At 33.0% G+C, this 18,461-nt stretch overlaps 1 protein-coding gene across 1 annotated transcript in view; it reads right to left on the reverse strand.

Moving 5' to 3' along the window:
- Positions 1–339: 339 nt before the first annotated feature.
- The window catches only part of LOC137390208 (receptor-type tyrosine-protein phosphatase U-like), a 32,259-nt gene continuing 14,137 nt past the window's right edge, over positions 340–18,461 (reverse strand). The window contains exons 16-26 of the mRNA XM_068076508.1: positions 16,592–16,731; positions 14,508–14,578; positions 13,740–13,978; positions 12,867–12,980; positions 12,567–12,603; positions 11,793–11,890; positions 8,258–8,383; positions 6,116–6,264; positions 3,215–3,347; positions 1,931–2,056; positions 340–348 (exon numbers count right to left, since the gene is read on the reverse strand). Coding sequence (XP_067932609.1) covers positions 340–348; positions 1,931–2,056; positions 3,215–3,347; positions 6,116–6,264; positions 8,258–8,383; positions 11,793–11,890; positions 12,567–12,603; positions 12,867–12,980; positions 13,740–13,978; positions 14,508–14,578; positions 16,592–16,731 — 1,242 coding nt within the window. The remainder of the gene's footprint in view (positions 349–1,930; positions 2,057–3,214; positions 3,348–6,115; positions 6,265–8,257; positions 8,384–11,792; positions 11,891–12,566; positions 12,604–12,866; positions 12,981–13,739; positions 13,979–14,507; positions 14,579–16,591; positions 16,732–18,461) is intronic.

Here is an 18,461-nt window from a genome sequence, read left to right on the forward strand (position 1 = left end):
CCTATTGTCTGCTAACAGAGAATGATTAGTGTTGTCATTAAAATATAAACTAGACAACCATTACATCATTGTGAGTGTCTAGTAACGTATATCCCGTGTTTCTCAACTCATGCATTCCATTCTGTCAATCTATCAGTTGTAATTGTTTGGTAATGGTTTGGAGCTATATGTAGTTTGGAGAATAGCATTATTAGACTGCAATTTACACAGTATATCATTATATTCATAATATATAGCATTTGCCATATTGTATTTTTAGCTCACATAAGTATCGTGAGATAAAAGTCAATTTACTTACATCAAGAATGTGGAACCCATCTGGTCCTGTCAAGCCATGCATCAAACTGTCTAAAACCATGCAAATTAACACTAATTACAAATAGACAATATAAAATATCAGATTCAGAGCTAAATATCAAATAGCAGTGTGACATAAAAATAACCTTCTCCTAACTTAATAAATAAACAAGAATCAATAATTCAAGTATGCTAAAGACTACTAGCTGTGTGTTATTTAAGCCCGTCAATTTTATTTAATAAAAGCTATTGATTTTTAGAGAGTTTGAACACTTTTTGCACTAACCATGAAAACAATATTATTCGCCAACATGAATGAGTATGTAAGCTCTTTCAACAGAAACAAAATTAAAAAACCAAATTGTATTACCTTTTGTTTGTAGACCACCTTCATTAGATTCTGCCTTCATCAGCAATTTTTGGATTCGCTGTAAAATGTTTATACAAAATAAATGTTGATTTAAAAGAAACCATTAACACAGACCATTTAGGAAAAGATCGTAGTTCAGTGTACAGGGTGCAAACTTGTCACCTATGCATTAATGGTTAATGTCATAAAATAACAATTGATGGTGTTAGAAAGGTATTTAACAAGAAGTGCTTTTGCGTTACTACAGTCCAAAGTTAGTAACTCTTGTTTTGAAAACTTGCCTAAACTTTTTCACTGGAGTCTCAGGTTAGAATAAGCTGTGAGTATATTACTTGTACCACTTTTAACATACTTGCATAGATGCTAATCATAATATCTTATTTCTGAAATGTATTATTTGACTCACCATAGCCCTAGTCTGTTTTATAATTGGAAATGAAATTGTGTATTAAAATTGATGTATGCAATGCATGTCCACTACAAGTATTTTATCAAGCTGTTGTTAATGCTGTTCAAGGATTCATAGAGTGAAGGACAGATAAAAAACATTACAGCATAACTTCCCAGCTAAAATAGAACAAAAGTAACAATTACTATTTTTTTCAAATTTTTAGCGTTTGCTATAATTGTTACTCTAATCGATGCTAACACCTATAAATTTGAGGCACTACTAATGCACCTGTTTAAGGGCAATTAGCTGAACTCGGTATTCATATGTAGATAAGTCAGGACACCACGTTCCATGCTATTGTAAATAACAGCTTTGCTTTAATAGTGAGAAAAATAATTAAATAATCAACACATTCAATTTATATTAATTTGTATTGCTCTGGCTTTACACAACACCATTTATTGAGAGACTTATATTGGAAACATTTGAGGTTGGTTGTATCATGTCTATTTTAACTTTGCAACCACATTATCATTGTTTTACAGTGAACAGTTTAGGAGACAGTAGTTTTGTCTTTGGTATGAAAAAAAAACGATCTTAAAACTTTTTCCACATGCTTGGCAAAAATATACTAAAGAGTTACAATGTAAGTGCAAGGCTTTAGAAACATGAAAATAACATTAAAATTGTCTGATACAGTATGTTCTTTCTACAAATTGTATAGTAACCAAATTGAAAACGCAAAGTGCTAAAAATTGCTCAAATTTTTTCATGGCAAAAATTTGTTTTTACTTGCCAGTAACATGTAAAAATACACATTATTAATAGTGTTCATTATCCTAAAATGTTAGAGTTTATAAACTATGGTTTACCTGATACTCTTCTGCAATAATGTCCATTTTTGTCTCCAACTTTGTTTTCAAAGATTCTCTCTTGCAGACATATGCTTCATTTTTGAGAGCCTCATTTAAAGTCTCATAGAGAACGCGATACTCTCTCTAGAATTATGAGGTATTTCATTTAGCACTAGAATGTGAATGACCCATGAACTAGGCTTAAACAGATGCTAGTACTTGTATTACTGCAAGTTTATCATAAAGTTAGCATTGAAAAACAAGTAATATTATGGGACATGCAATTAATTAGGTTGAATGTAAATCCATTTGTAATTTATATAAATCAAAAATTTATCTAAATGATTGCTATCTACTTAATTAACAACTACAAAGTACAGTGTGTACTTATTACCTTCTCTTAGACAATAATTGCTGATTATGATTCAAAAACTGCTTTAAAGTGTCTTTGTGCAGTTGCCTAAGCAAGTTCCTATTTTAGCTTGTTTTCCCATTTTTAAAGACAAAAGAAAGTGCATACAATTTTGATGGGCAAAAAAAATCAATGTTGCTCAGGGTGGTTTAATCAAATATATATACTAGAGTTTTCTTCAATTGGTCGACACACTTTTCTATTGTTGTTTTTCATCACCTTAAACTTCTCTTTTGCTATCAACAACAGTATCTAACAACCTATGTGTACTTTTGCTGCCTGAGAGACTTCACCTTTTTATTTATATGTTAATTAAAATTCTTTTAACAAAACAAGTGCTGTTAAGTAATAAAATCATTGCATTATTTTGATCTATTTAAATGAAGTTGTTAATTAAATTGGTTCATGGTTTATAAGTATTTTACGATTCTAGCCAAAGCTACTCGGGTAACGTATCTGCTATATAACCATGAAAGTGAGAGAGCATTTTCACCTTTCTAAGATTTTCTTTTGCATTTTTAATTAAAAGCACAGAAAGTAGAATACATGAGTCCCACCACAATACTTGGATCAAAACTACATGCAATTGTAAACCCTTACCACTGATCATTGTACAAACATTTACAATATCTGTAATATGTTTTACTTATCAAAATCTAATAGCAAGATTGAAAACACGACAAGTAATGTCTTAACTATGAGATGAGAATAACATTTTTAAAAACATATACTGTATATTTTTAAATCAAGATGGGATTGACCTTGGTAAGGGGCAACAAGAAGCACTTTGTTTGAGAAAACAATGCTAGGTTGGTTTTTAGCAACTTCATTATATTATATATTATATGGTGATTTTGCAATATTTTTATACTGCTACATATTTAACCTACCTCTGTTTTAATGAGTTGAGGCCTCCTCTTTCTAATCTTCTCGACACATTTTGCAACATTCACACATTCCTGTGAACTGGCTTCCTCCAAAAGAGTGCTTAGTCCAATGTACAAACCTATCTTTGCTTCTTGACTGCAAATATTGAATTACAAATAATTGAACGCAAATCTCTTTTTTATGTATTCAGAGCATCAAAACTAATTTCAATTTTTTTAAAGTAACATGGTTTATTTTTTTACAAACCACTTTCAGCTGTACTTTTAGGTTACCAGTTATAGAAAAATGACCCATACATATTATGGCTCACAGAAATCTGACAAACTCTAAAACAGATAACAGTCAAGGCTAAACAGGCTTTATGTACACAAGTTTGACCTCTCATTTATAGGAAGCCAGACTTTCATATATTGAGACCATTGAACCCTTGATTATGCATGCACGTGTTAATATTGAGCTTTTTATGTATTTAGATCTATAGACTCTTTTAACATGAAAAATGACTTACACCAGATCAGTTATCAGCACACAAAAATGCATTTGGGTGCTGCAAATACAGTGCGGTACTTTATAGCAGTATAATCATAGCATACATGAGTGTCAATTACATTCACTATTTGTGACCTCTCATATGAAAATCAACCAAAATGAGGGATTTTCAGATTTTGAGTTAGTAACACACCCAGATGCAAAGTTTAGTGGAGGATTTAAAGCACTTTGAGTATTAAAGTTAGCTTAAGTAGTTCCTGAGATATTTTGAATTTTTGAAAAGCATGTCAGCAAAAACTCTTAAAATCTGAAACGGAGAAAATCGTGAATAAAGATGCCATGCACAGAAATAGGTTGTTTACGTTAGGTTCTCGTTGGATGCAGCCATTTGGATTTCACTGACTGAGGTGAAACTTAATCTATAGGGTAAGTAAGCATGCTGAAACAGCTGGTGTACACCATTTTAAGATCAGGACAACAAAAGACTGGTAAACCCTGCTCTCAAATTAAAAAAGAACTTGAAATTTCAACTCATCCGTACTTTACACTAACCGCACATTAGGAATAAGATGAGAAGCTTCACTAACTGATTGGCTTCAGGATTTAACATCCCGAAGCCTATCAGATAGTCATATCAGCCAAAAATAATATTTAATAATATAAATATTATTTATATTGTTGAAGATACAAAAAACATAGCATATGCCTAAATCAACACAGAAGCTCACAAGTGATGAAATGAAGCGGTCTGATCAGTAAATTTAACATAAGCGTTTAAATTATTTCTAAACCTTGCTGTAGAAAAATATTTAAACGAAGATAAGGGCTTTATGCTGTGAGTAAATTTAATGCCAGGATTACGATGATTTGCACCAAAACTTAAATTTTAAAATGACCTACAACAATCTAAAGTTGCAAGCATGGTGAAGTGTATGGTGCCAGAGCAAAAAGCCTAGCTCTTCCAAATTGATGATAAAGTAGCTTTAACAGTATGAAAAAATAAATCGCTACGCAAACACCGCCTGCAAATTCTGCAAAGTGAAAGCAGATGCAATTTTGCTCAAAATTCTAAAAAAAATTTACTTGTTTATAATGAAATTCTACATAGACCAAGCTAAAAATGAAAAAAACATGAAATTTCTATTGCCCCCATTGTTTACCTAGTGTTTTAGTCATTTTGTATACTTGGTCTTTATAAAAAGAGTAGTGTCAAATAGTAGAACTTTGCAAAACATTTATTTTAGCATGATGGGCAACAAGGTACCCAGCTCTTTAACTATCCAAATCAAAAATAATGACAGAGTTTGGCCATTCTGATCTAACTCGTACAGACAGTCATTGATCACAACATTCATTCTAAATTTTGAATTGATGAAAATATTGATGCTTTAGATGCTTTTCACAAACGCGGGTTATACAATTGTTTGTTTGGTAAGTCCCTTGCAAGTTTTAGTGAGAGATAAATATGTTTGGATTATTGACTTTCTTTTCAAGAACCAGAATGACTTTATACACTCTAGCCTAATCAAAAATCTATGGGGAAAACTTGCAGATAATGTATGATTATTAGGAACTAAAGTTAATATATAGCAAGATGAACTAGAATTTAAAAATTGAAGGCTAAAGAACTAAAGCAATAGATTTTCTTCACGGATGATGAGCTTACTCGGATAAAATCATTAGATAAAATTTCAGACTCACAATACTTAAAAAGATGCCTTAAAGTGCTCTCCTTTGTGCGGATAAAATTTTATAATATGTGTAGATGTGAATGTTAGTTCTAGATAACCTCAATGTGCACTGCATTTTTGGTGTGGAATTTAATGATATATGAAACAATAATCTTTAGTTTTTCTACCTGAACCCCCACTATATTAATGTGTTTACTATATCTCTTTATTTACTATATTTCTCAAAAAACCAGTCAGGTTAAGTTGTAAGCTGGACTAGCTATTGTTCTTTTACAGGTAGACACTAGCTTCCTAGCAGCGTAGCACATTTATATCTCGAATTAGCCAACACCCATTAAGCTACTGCCATTGCACTGTACACAGCCATGCAAGATGAGCTAGTTTTATGTCTTTACGGTGGCTTCTACTAAACTTATGATGGCAACAAGTATCTGCCATAACACAGAAGCTAAAATAAACTGAGTACTTTTTTGGATAAACTTTTTATGTCTGTTTACACTTTAGTAAAAAGAATTACGCTTTATATTTAGAAAGATGCGATAGCTAAATCAAGACAGAGAATTAACAGTTTTATCTTCATAGTGGCCAATTATCACTGGTCTTTACACTCCAAAAAGTGTTTATACCACCTGTACATCTTATCAAGTGTATTTACATCATCACAAGCAATTTGAGTAAGTACGTACAACAGAGGGAGACAAATTTGAGAACCTAATTGCATACCTGCAATGAACAAGTAATGGGCAATCATCATCCGCATGAAGAGTTCTTACTTTCCTAGCTAAATCTATGAAAAGGCTCATTTCAGCTGGAGAACTCAGATCACCAGAAAACTGAAACTCAAATTGCTTCAAAATACGAGCTTCTCTGTTCTACAACAAAATTTAAACGTTGCTGAAATTTAGGTGTAACCTACAAAAGGAGATATATCTATATATATATATATATATATTTATATATATATATATATGTATATTTATATATATATATTATATGTATATACATTTTGTTCTTCTAACTTGGTTCCTAAAATAAAAAAATTATATCATGTGCAGGCCACACCTTGATTCATTGAAAAAACGCAATTGACTCATCAGCGCCTGCTGACACGGTAGCAAATTTCTGCTGTCAATTTTTAATACCTTCTATGACTTCTTCAACGAGCATAATCATCCAGCTACAAAGTTTTAGTAATTTTAATTGTTCTAGCTGTATATAAAGTAACCAAAACTGGTACAAGCACTTTATCTGAAAAATGCTCTTACTAAGCATGAAACTAATAGTTATCAAGTGTTTTATCTAAATTTATAGTCGGTTTTATTGATTTATTGGTATATATTTGTAGTTACATATACACATATACACACATGTAATACACATATATACATATATATATATATATATATATTTATATATATTGTATATATATATATACATATATATGTATATATATACATATATATGTATATATATATATATATGTATATATATATATATATATATATATGTGTATAAACTATATAATTTGCTATAAATACAGTGTTATATATATGCGCATATATATGTTTACATGTATATATGTATATGAATGTATGTATATATATATATATATATATATATATATATATATATATATATACATGTATATATGTATATATACATGTATATATCAATGTATTTCGTTGGCTGTCATCATGTCATTTTGTCATCAGTTGTTCTAATTATGAGGATTAAACTGGGTATGAAGAATCATTTTGCACTGGATATGAACTTGTGACATACAAATCGCAACTTTTCAAACACGTGCCTATAGCCACTAAGCTAAGTTACGCTTATTATTCTCAATGCTCTTACCATATCCACCTTTATTGCCATTGGACACGCTAAACATATAATTTTATTTTTATCATTATTACCTTTTGTGTTTGGGACCTTTCACAGTTTTTAGAAACTTATTCTGACCATCACCTTTTTCAATTGTAATTTTCGAGGTTGTCATTCCCATTAAAAATTTAATGATTCCATCAAGCTCCTGTAATTGCTAACACATTTACAAAAAAAATCAAAGCTGAAACCTTTTTATGTTTGGTCAAAGTACCAGCCGGCGCTTCACTGCTATACATTTTTACTAGTATCGAGAAGTAATGGTATAGTCTATCAAAACTCTGAATACAACGAGCTTTTGCTGTAACATTAACCTGTTTTATACACACGCTTCTGTGCTTTCAATATTATTATTAGTTCAACATTCTGTTGCAGTTTTTTTCTTAGTTTGTATTAACTGTATCATTTATTTTTGTAATTAATGCAGCAAAAGAGATTATCTAGCCATTACTAGCTAATTATTTCACATTTAAACACCGTTAAAATGTCTTTTTTTCTTGATTTATTTGAACCAGAAAAGCACTTTTCTCATATTAAAAAGTTTAAAAGTTAGAATGGTATCTGTTGTTATAAGTTCATAAAAACTTATTCTGTACAAAGACTTTTTTATCACTCAAGCGATGCTGAACGTTCAGCTATTCTTGCATAAACATTAGTTGGTTTTAACATTTTGGTTAAACATATGTGCTTAAAATACTGCTTCATATTCAAAGGAAAAATATAAGTACTATAACAAAGAGAAGTCATAATAATTATGAAAAACAAATAAATATCTAACTTTAGCATTAACTGTAACCAAAATAACTTTTACTAATGCAACTAAACAGTATTTTGTATGCTAAAGAAATAGATCGCTTGGTGAATGAATAGATTTGCTTTAGATCCTAACAGTAACTTACTTACAATGGCGAATGGTTCATTTTTTTACACTTATCGAAATGAGAAATTGGCAGTGTCACACAAGCCATATGTTTGTAATACCTTATAAAGTTTCAACGTTCTCATGACATATCGAGCCTTATGGTTACTTGCAAGAAGAACTATCTTGAAGTGGTGGCAGGTTTCTGTAGAGCCAAGTGTTTGAGGAATGTAAGGAACACTTGACACCTGCAATAAAACATTTTATATACACGGTAGTAACTTCAAAACCTTTCTAGTGTACTTTGCTTGTTTCATATATATTATACATGTATATAAATATGTATAAATATATAAATATATACTGTACATATATCGGTATAGTATATACCAAATCTTGTAAGAGAAGATTTGTATTTATTGCTGACAAGCATGCATGCTAGTGTATGCTTACAAGACCATGTCTATGAAGATACATAAAGGGATAAATGCCCAAGAGTAATGGTGCTACTTTGAGCTTGTGTGCTAATATGAAGACTACTAGTTATAAAATGAAGCATTTTTTGGAAAAAAAAGTCAGAAAAACTTCTTACATGTAGCTCAAAATTAAATATACATGTATATGCTTATGAGCGAGTTTACTGTCACATATTCCATATACATGTATGTATAGGAAATGTTACTATTTGCAAGGTTATGGGTTTCTAACTTATCCAAGTATAGTTTATCAAAAATCTGCAACTTTTGGCAACAATGAAAACTTGCTATATATATGCTACTTGCTATTTGTATGCCAGATGGATACAAAGCAGTGAATTAGTAATAAAAAAGTTTTGCCCAAAAGTGTGAACTAAGTTATCATAATAAATATTTACCATTCTAACATTTAAAATTTGTAACATTTGAAAACTAATGCATAAATATTTGAGAGCTTTAGACATAGCTTAATCATATTGTTGAAAAAACATTTCTTATGCCACACATTCAACCAATTTTAAAAACAGCTTAAAAACTGTATGAGGTAAATTTCTTGCTATTAGCTAAGTTTCATTACTATAGCCGACGCGACTATAGCCGACGCGACTATAGCCGACGCGACTATAGCCGACGCGACTATAGCCGACGCGACTATAGCCGACGCGACTATAGCCGACGCGACTATAGCCGACGCGACTATAGCCGACGCGACTATAGCCGACGCGTCTATAGCCGACGCGACTATAGCCGACGCGACTATAGCCGACGCGACTATAGCCGACGCGACTATAGCCGACGCGACTATAGCCGACGCGACTATAGCCGACGCGACTATAGCCGACGCGACTATAGCCGACGCGACTATAGCCGACGCGACTATAGCCGACGCGACTATAGCCGACGCGACTATAGCCGACGCGACTATAGCCGACGCGACTATAGCCGACGCGACTATAGCCGACGCGACTATAGCCGACGCGACTATAGCCGACGCGACTATAGCCGACGCGACTATAGCCGACGCGACTATAGCCGACGCGACTATAGCCGACGCGACTATAGCCGACGCGACTATAGCCGACGCGACTATAGCCGACGCGACTATAGCCGACGCGACTATAGCCGACGCGACTATAGCCGACGCGACTATAGCCGACGCGACTATAGCCGACGCGACTATAGCCGACGCGACTATAGCCGACGCGACTATAGCCGACGCGACTATAGCCGACGCGACTATAGCCGACGCGACTATAGCCGACGCGACTATAGCCGACGCGACTATAGCCGACGCGACTATAGCCGACGCGACTATAGCCGACGCGACTATAGCCGACGCGACTATAGCCGACGCGACTATAGCCGACGCGACTATAGCCGACGCGACTATAGCCGACGCGACTATAGCCGACGCGACTATAGCCGACGCGACTATAGCCGACGCGACTATAGCCGACGCGACTATAGCCGACGCGACTATAGCCGACGCGACTATAGCCGACGCGACTATAGCCGACGCGACTATAGCCGACGCGACTATAGCCGACGCGACTATAGCCGACGCGACTATAGCCGACGCGACTATAGCCGACGCGACTATAGCCGACGCGACTATAGCCGACGCGACTATAGCCGACGCGACTATAGCCGACGCGACTATAGCCGACGCGACTATAGCCGACGCGACTATAGCCGACGCGACTATAGCCGACGCGACTATAGCCGACGCGACTATAGCCGACGCGACTATAGCCGACGCGACTATAGCCGACGCGACTATAGCCGACGCGACTATAGCCGACGCGACTATAGCCGACGCGACTATAGCCGACGCGGCAATAGCCGGCGCGGAAATAGCCGGCGCGGCTATAGCTGGCGCGGCTATAGCCGGGGCGGCTAATGCCGGCGCGAATATAGCTGTCGTGATTAAAGCCGATGCCACTAAAGTGGGTCTTGTTAGAAATGCTAAAGTTGCACAGCTATCATCACTAAAGTAGGGCCTGCTATCAAAGGTAATCTGGTCTCGGCTATCATGAATAAAGAGGGACAAGCTATCAAGGCAGAAGCCGGTATGACTCAGGTCTTGCCTATCAAGGCAAAAGCTGGCTATTTCGGAGAAACCAAAGGTCGCTAGCTATCACAGCTAAAGTCGGCACAGCTGAAGCCAACATAAACAAAGTGGAAAAAATTACTTAAGCAGGCCTTGCTTTCCGTGCAAAACTCGTCTCAGTTATCACAGCTAAAACTGACATGGCTAATAGCCTCTCGGCTATCACAACAAAAGCGTTCAGCTATCCTGGATAAGCCAATTATAATTGAATTTATTTATTTTTATTACAAGTTTCATTTGTTTAAAAAATAGTGATAGAGTAGAAAATTGTCTTTAATTTGTTTATGTTATGTATATATATTTACCTTATGTATTTGTTTAAATATTACCAAAATAAAAGAATAAAAGTAGTCACTTCAAGCTGTATTTCGTACTAGTATAGTAAATAAACACAGATTTAATAATTCACTCTGCAGTGTCGCAAAGCTGGCAGTGTCTGCATGTTAGAATAAAACAACACAAAACCTAAAAAGCAATGTGATGAGTACTATTGTACAGAGTCCAAAAAATCATAGTTTGGGATGTACTAACTGGCATACTAGGGCTGCTGACTTGATGTTCATAAATTCGGGCACTGGTGAGAAGCTATTATCTTATGCTAAAGGGTACCTTGCTATCCTTCTCTTAGTTGATATAATAATGGCTGGTGCTATTTATTTAAACAAAGGAAATTGTATATAGCAGTATTTAGTGGCCTAAATCATAATACATGTAGTAACATCAGTTGGTCCACACAGCAACGTTTCTTACTTACTAATGCTCAAGCTCATTCTGCAAACTTGTTCATATTTTTATGTGAAACCATTATGAATACTTTATACTATCCAAGTAACGATATTATCATTTTCACTGATGCCTTTAGCTAAAAGAGAGTGTTGAGTTGGCACTTTTTATATCTGTGAAAGATTTTGAGCACTTAATTTTGATTATTTCAACTTTTACAATACCTGATAAAGCTAAGTAATGCAAAAGTTTGCCAAAGTTATACAGCAGTTTGTATTAAAGTTTCTAAATGAGCTCATATTACATCGCATGTGATGCTTTCAGTTTGGCTACAAAAACTAGGCTTACCCCTTTCAGTCCAGTTTCATTGGTGAGAGTCACAATAGTCTGAGTTTTCTCTTGCCAGACCATCCTCCAAAAATCATTGATTGTTGCCTGAGTCGGACCTGTGAGTAAAACTGATCTGTATATTGCGTAAAAGTAATTCAGATTTGCTACAAACAGATATTTCTTGCAACATTTTATTCAAAGTTTCTTTATTGAAACCGATTTTTATACTAGCAATAAGTTTCAGTAAACTAATGCTTACTACATTAGTCTAAAATTAGACCTTTTGTGTTATTAGTGTAGAAATTAGCACTGTAGTAAATCTTTTGGTTCTCTTAAAGTTTTGGTGTTAATTATTAGCCTATATATCATTAGATCGAAGGAATGAAATGTTTCCAAAAATGGCCATCTGTTTGGTGATAATGGGAATATTGAGAAAGATGTGTACAGAACCGATTGGTTTGTGCACAAGAAAAAATATTCGATAAGCTAAGTACCATCTTGAAGAGAGTTTACTAATTATGTTACCTTATACTACAAACATACCAATTTTCATATTTTACTGACGTTAAAAAACATCGTAAGTCATGTCAACAATAAGCCATAGACCATGATATGTTTTGTACACGAATCTATACACCAAATGTGGTATCATAAGAAATAATGAAATCTGATGGCTAAAGTTAACCTCTTTTGAATGTTGTGATAATTTGTAGAAAAGTAAAAAGAAAAGATTACCGATGTAATGAACAAAAGTATTTTTGCAAAAGAACTAATGTAAGGAAAGTTATTTACCTTTTGATGCAATATATCTTGTGTCTTCATTGAACCCCTGTAACATTATCCAATAAAGAGATGAAATGACAAGCATTCCAACAATCATTATGACTTTAACGTACAAGTATTATAATTAGCTGTGACGGTTATGAAACAAACGAGTCATCAGTCTTAAGGGTAACCTTTTAGCAGAACAGTTTTTTATAGAGCAGTTTGATAGGTTACTTTATGAAACATGTTTATTCTCCTCGCTTGCAATTGTTATAAACTTCTTAATAAATAGACAGACCATGTAATAACTCTATGATATCAATTTACCTTAAGTAGCGTTGCATCTATGTAGTGATCAGAACTTTCCTCATCTTTATCTTCGTCTTCATCACCTTCAAGTCTCAGCAATGTAACGCTATGGTTTCCTGAATTCTTTAGCTCCTTTCAATAATATTCAAAAAATTAGTTCTACACGTTACCATAAATGAAAAAAATATTTACTGCTAGTAGAATCTAATAGCCTAAACTAAGAAATCTACAAAAGAAATACTTCACTACGAATTATATACACCAGCTATCAAGAGTGAAGAGACATTTGCACTTGCTATTAGCTATTTGATAGGTAGTTGACCATTATGCTATGCACTTTTATGTTCAAACTTGGTGCTTAGTGTACGTGATCTGTAAATTCTAAACAATCAAAGTACTAGTAGATGTATAATAGAGATATTTCTATACCTCATTTCCTCTCCAATGTGAGTCCAGAAAAAAGCAATATTTTAATTGTACTTGTTATTAGCTATTTGATAGGTAGTTGACCATTATGTTATGCACTTTTATGTTCAAACTCTGTGCTTAGTGTACGTAATGTGTACGCTCGACTAGACCACCAAAGTACAAGTAGATGTAAAATAGAGGTATTTTTATAACTCATTTCCTATCCAATGTGAGACGAGAAAAAAAGCAATACTTTAAGACTAACTAAGGAATTCTTGTTATTCAAATACAATTTATGAATTCGCACTGCCTCGGAACTTTACGTTATATAAAATTTGTATGTAGTACAAAAAAAAACTTTACATAAACTATGTATGTTATATAGACGTTATGCTAAAGGAGGTTTAAATTACATGAGCATATACTATACAACTGTTCCTGTGGTTAGCTAGAACCTTCTAACATTCCACAGAATTGACTTACCTTAAATTGTTGGCTGATTAGTGCTTGATTATTTTCTATAAATAGAGAGAAAATAGTGACAGGAACGGCACTCATTAGCTTTTGCTCTTCACTTGCAAACTCTTCATAAACCGGTGAAAGAACAATGTTCTCATACAAGGTAATGTCTTCATAGGTTCTTGAGCTCCGACATATGTCATACGCATGGTCATCATCCGGGTTACTTGACATTGACGCATATTCAGCACCAGTAGTGAGAGCTTAAAAGATCAATCATAAGTATCAAACATAGTTTAATCTCATTAGTACTTCAGTTAATATTTCTACATACACAAACTTGGCAATTTGGAAATTGCATTTTGAAAAGCGCTGATTGAACAATTGATTGGTAATGATTGAAAATGAATGACAATTGATTGCCAAATGACTGCTTGCAAAAAGATTGACAAGCTCATATTCTAATGCTACCAATAATTAATATCTTTACTAGGTATCTGCTAGTCAACAATTTCTAACAAGCCAGTTCATAACTTCATGTTAGAATAAGTGACACAGACTGGCTGTATGATAAAGTATGCTGTTTCATGAAACCTACAATTTCAAACTACGTATATCTTTTGAAAAAAAATAACTATAAACAATTACTAACTTTTAACATATTGTTGAAGAAACACAATACAATAGTACAAAAAATATATAGCCATTTGCCTTAAAAACCAAAGCAAAGAAATTTTCATGTCACAGTGGATGGGCTAACACTGTAAGTCTACAAGCTTTTAGATGAACTACCTTTAGGCGATGAGCCTTCTTGTAAACTGACACTTTCAATTTCTGTTGATTTGCCGATCTCCAAGTTTTTCCTGTAGATACATCAAAGCTGATATATTAAAATCAAATGCAACTCTAGATGTTATTAATTATTCTGTTGTCATATTATTTATATTTTTGAAAAATAACATGGCAATGTTATTATCAAAGCACCCATAAGTACAACCATTAGCTATGTTGATATCACTAGCATTGGATATTTTCATTAATTTAAAATATGCTGGATATCTGCAACAGGCCGCTATTTGAAAACTAAATCTTTTGCTTACTTAAAGTATACTACATGATTCAAACAGCTTGAATTGATACCTTTATAGATTAGGGCAGTTTGTCACAAATACCCTTAAAGTAGGTCCATGTTACTAATTATTTACTTAAAAGTTTTTGGAATGATGCAGTTGACTCCAATGCATTGCGTAGCTCCTTTTCAATAAAACTAGTAATAAATCAAATTGAAAGCAAACTTATCAGTTAATCAATAAAATTTAATATTGAGTTGTAATCATTATGTTAGCAACACAAGCTTGCTAAATATCTTTAACACCTCTTTTGCAATTTAAGCTCTCATACTGATCAGTTTATAATATGATCATACTCATAATCTCTATATAATTCCTATCTTGAACTTATAATAAAATATTAGCTCTTAGATCTAGTTTGAACCTAAACATGACTAGTAAAATCCTCTCATTGCTTATAAATTCAATCTCAAATAACACAACAGCAGTTTTTCTTTGTATAAATATATTTTACAAAAAAAACTCTTTACTGATTTAAAAAGCTTTGATCAAAGCAAAATGAATATCTACCTTTCAATTTTATAAAATTGTTGTGATAGTGGTAAAAAAACTCAGAGATTTTTCGTTCAGAGCATTTTCTTGCATTTTTGAATTCATCACTAGTTTTGAAGTAGTACAGTGTCTCTTACAACTTTAAAGGTTGACTTGCAACAAAATTCACACTACAGTTATTTGATATGACAAGATTCACCATGTCTTACTCTATTGTGTTGTAGGTGCAAAATATGTGGAAAGGTGATTACAAGCTCTTAAAAGCTAATAAACGAACAGAAAATCGCAATCAAACGAGACCGCCGTAGTTTGGATTCCCTTTCCAAAACGGTTCAAATGTATTGTAGATGTGAGAGATGGTTTCTGTTTACACTTTCATGCAACCTTATTTGTTGAAATATTTTTATAAATATACTTCACACATTCAATAAAATTATGTCTATTGTTCATACGCGTCTGTTTTATTGTAATCGTAATGCTATCACTTTTAGCCGTGATATCTTATAACTTACTGTGAAAATTTGTTTAATTTTTTAGCTTTAGCTTGAAGGAGTATATATTATTGTCTGATAATCATGACGAGCCTATTGGTCACTTTTGATAATCAAAAAGTGCTGCAGAAACTATTTGCAAAGTATTGGGTCACATGATTAGATTACGACTTGCCAATTAGACTAAACCGAAACAAAACTGCAAAGTAGCGAGCGTCTATATTTGATGTGGAGTCTTCAGTAAAACCCGAAGTGTTTGTCATATGCTAGTGCTACGATAAAATTTTTATTGAGCTTTTTATTAGCCTTTCAATTCACGTGAGAACATCCCGAGACAAGACAATAACCAAAATTTGTGGTTACTTCAGAGAAATAAAGAGATTCCAATCTACGGCAGCTTTTCTCAGCTTTTAAGAGCTTGTAATCACCTTGCCACATATTTGGCATCTACAACGCAATAGATTAAGAAATGGTAAATATTTTTGATACCAAATAACTGTAATGTGAATTTTGTAGCAAGTCAACCTTTAACAGAGCAAAGATTCTACTCATCATGTTTATCATTCAAGATATTTTACTATATAACCTAAATTGGTATTACTTGCCTCATATCAGTTTATGTTTTTAGTGTTAGCAAAGTACGGCTTGCTGTTGTATAACAAATAATTCCTGGCTATATTATAACATGACAAGCAATCTATTTTGTAAGTCTTTAAGAAAGAGTACATTGTTCTGACGTATTTTTAATAATAAATAATTGTACCCTCTTTTAATACAATATATCCCAATTCCAACAGCAGCAGCAGCCATGACTACTCCAACACTGACTCCAATTGTTAAAGACTTCTGGTTGCTAGTTGGTTTAGACTCGGTGGTGTCCAACATTCTTGCACCTAGAATTATCTAAATGTTATGTAGATTACAGCAGTAATTTCATGAACAAAAGAGCATGGTCAGCAAATAACTACTAAAACACATCTGACATTTGACTCTTGTTGTAAGTTGAATCAGAAAAGCTACACAATTATTATTAGTTTGTATTGCTTGTATTATAAACTTTGTAACAATATTTTTGCTTAGAACATCGGTTAAGGAATCATATCATTATGTTTTTGTGTTATTTGAAATAACATAACTCAAACCTAAACCAGCAAAGCTGCTTATGTACACTAGTCAAAATTGAAATCCCTATCAGCCTTTGGAAAAATCTAAATTTTATCAGTTTAGTTTATTGTGGACAATAATAATCTGAAACATATTCAACAACTTTTCCACTTTTGTCGGTATTAAAAAAGATTTGAAACTTTGTTAGCAAGTTGATTTTTTGATCGTATTGATTACATAATATTTGGAAAACTTGCTTGGCATTTGTACGGAAATATGACACAAAATATATTAGCTAAAGTTTTTGTATGTATTTTAAAGTATCTTGGTAATTTATTAGTTGTGACATACAATGTTTTGCTGCATATTCTTTTGCAACTTTGCCTTATTGCTCTTTTTATCTAGCAAGTGTAAGTACTTAACTGTATGCCCAAATAATTGCTAGTAATCATTATGTATATTAGCTATACCAGTAGCTATTGGGTGCATCCCTGTTTATCAATTAACTGTGCACTGAAACTGTAAAAATTTTAAAGTTTATTCATGAAGATTATTTGGTTAGGTCATTTTAGTTCATCTACATACATTTCAATGTAAACCAAAAACTCCTAAGAGCTCACAGACTTCTGAAAAGTTGCGTTAGCAATTCAGTATTATTTGAAACAACTACACTAGTTACATAAAACTGGTTTTTAATATAAATCGAAAAATAAATTTTGACTAATAAAAGTTTTACTTAGCGGTAAAAAATTGCAACTTGCTATAAAACTGCAAAGATGAAGGTTTTAAAAGTAAAAAAAACCATAAAATATTCTGCATACAAACAATTTGCACATACTCATACTTCAATTTAAAATATACAAACTACGAGTATTATCAAAACAAAACCAAAATTTTTATATTTAGGTAATTTGGTATTTCAAAAAGCTTGTGTAATTTTTTGATATAGCATTAACAGTCACACATTTACAATAGACTTAGACTGAATAAAAATATTGCTAAATAGATTCAGAAGAAACTTATAAAATATAGATAATCATTGTAAGGCAGTTTTTGGCAAAAAATAATTTTGAAAAAGCTATATAATTAAACAGAAACTAACTAATGTCAACAAACTTAACCATGTAACCTTTTACTTCTCATACTTTCTAGCAAACAGATATACTTACTCTGGAAAGTGATAGGTGTAAGTAAGAGCTCCAGACTTTCTTCATCCTGAACAACAATATTTACAAACATAATAATAACACATTTGTTGCCAAAGCATACTATGCGGTCATTACCACCATAACTATTCCAACTTACATACTAAGGCAGAACCTGAGCTGAAATTCTGCTCATAGTTGCATGTAAAAACTAGAATGTTTTTCGGTGCAACTAAATGTATGCAAACTTTCAAAAGATTTGATAAATAGAGGATGATTCTGTAAGAAACTATGTACAAGCCATTATCACAATATTGAATATATAGCTTCACTGGCAAACTGTTGTCTTTTTTGTAGTTTTCTTTTTGTTTTTGTTTTACTAAT

Source organism: Watersipora subatra, chromosome 1, assembly GCF_963576615.1.
Source record: "Watersipora subatra chromosome 1, tzWatSuba1.1, whole genome shotgun sequence".
Lineage (NCBI taxonomy): Eukaryota > Metazoa > Bryozoa > Gymnolaemata > Cheilostomatida > Watersiporidae > Watersipora > Watersipora subatra.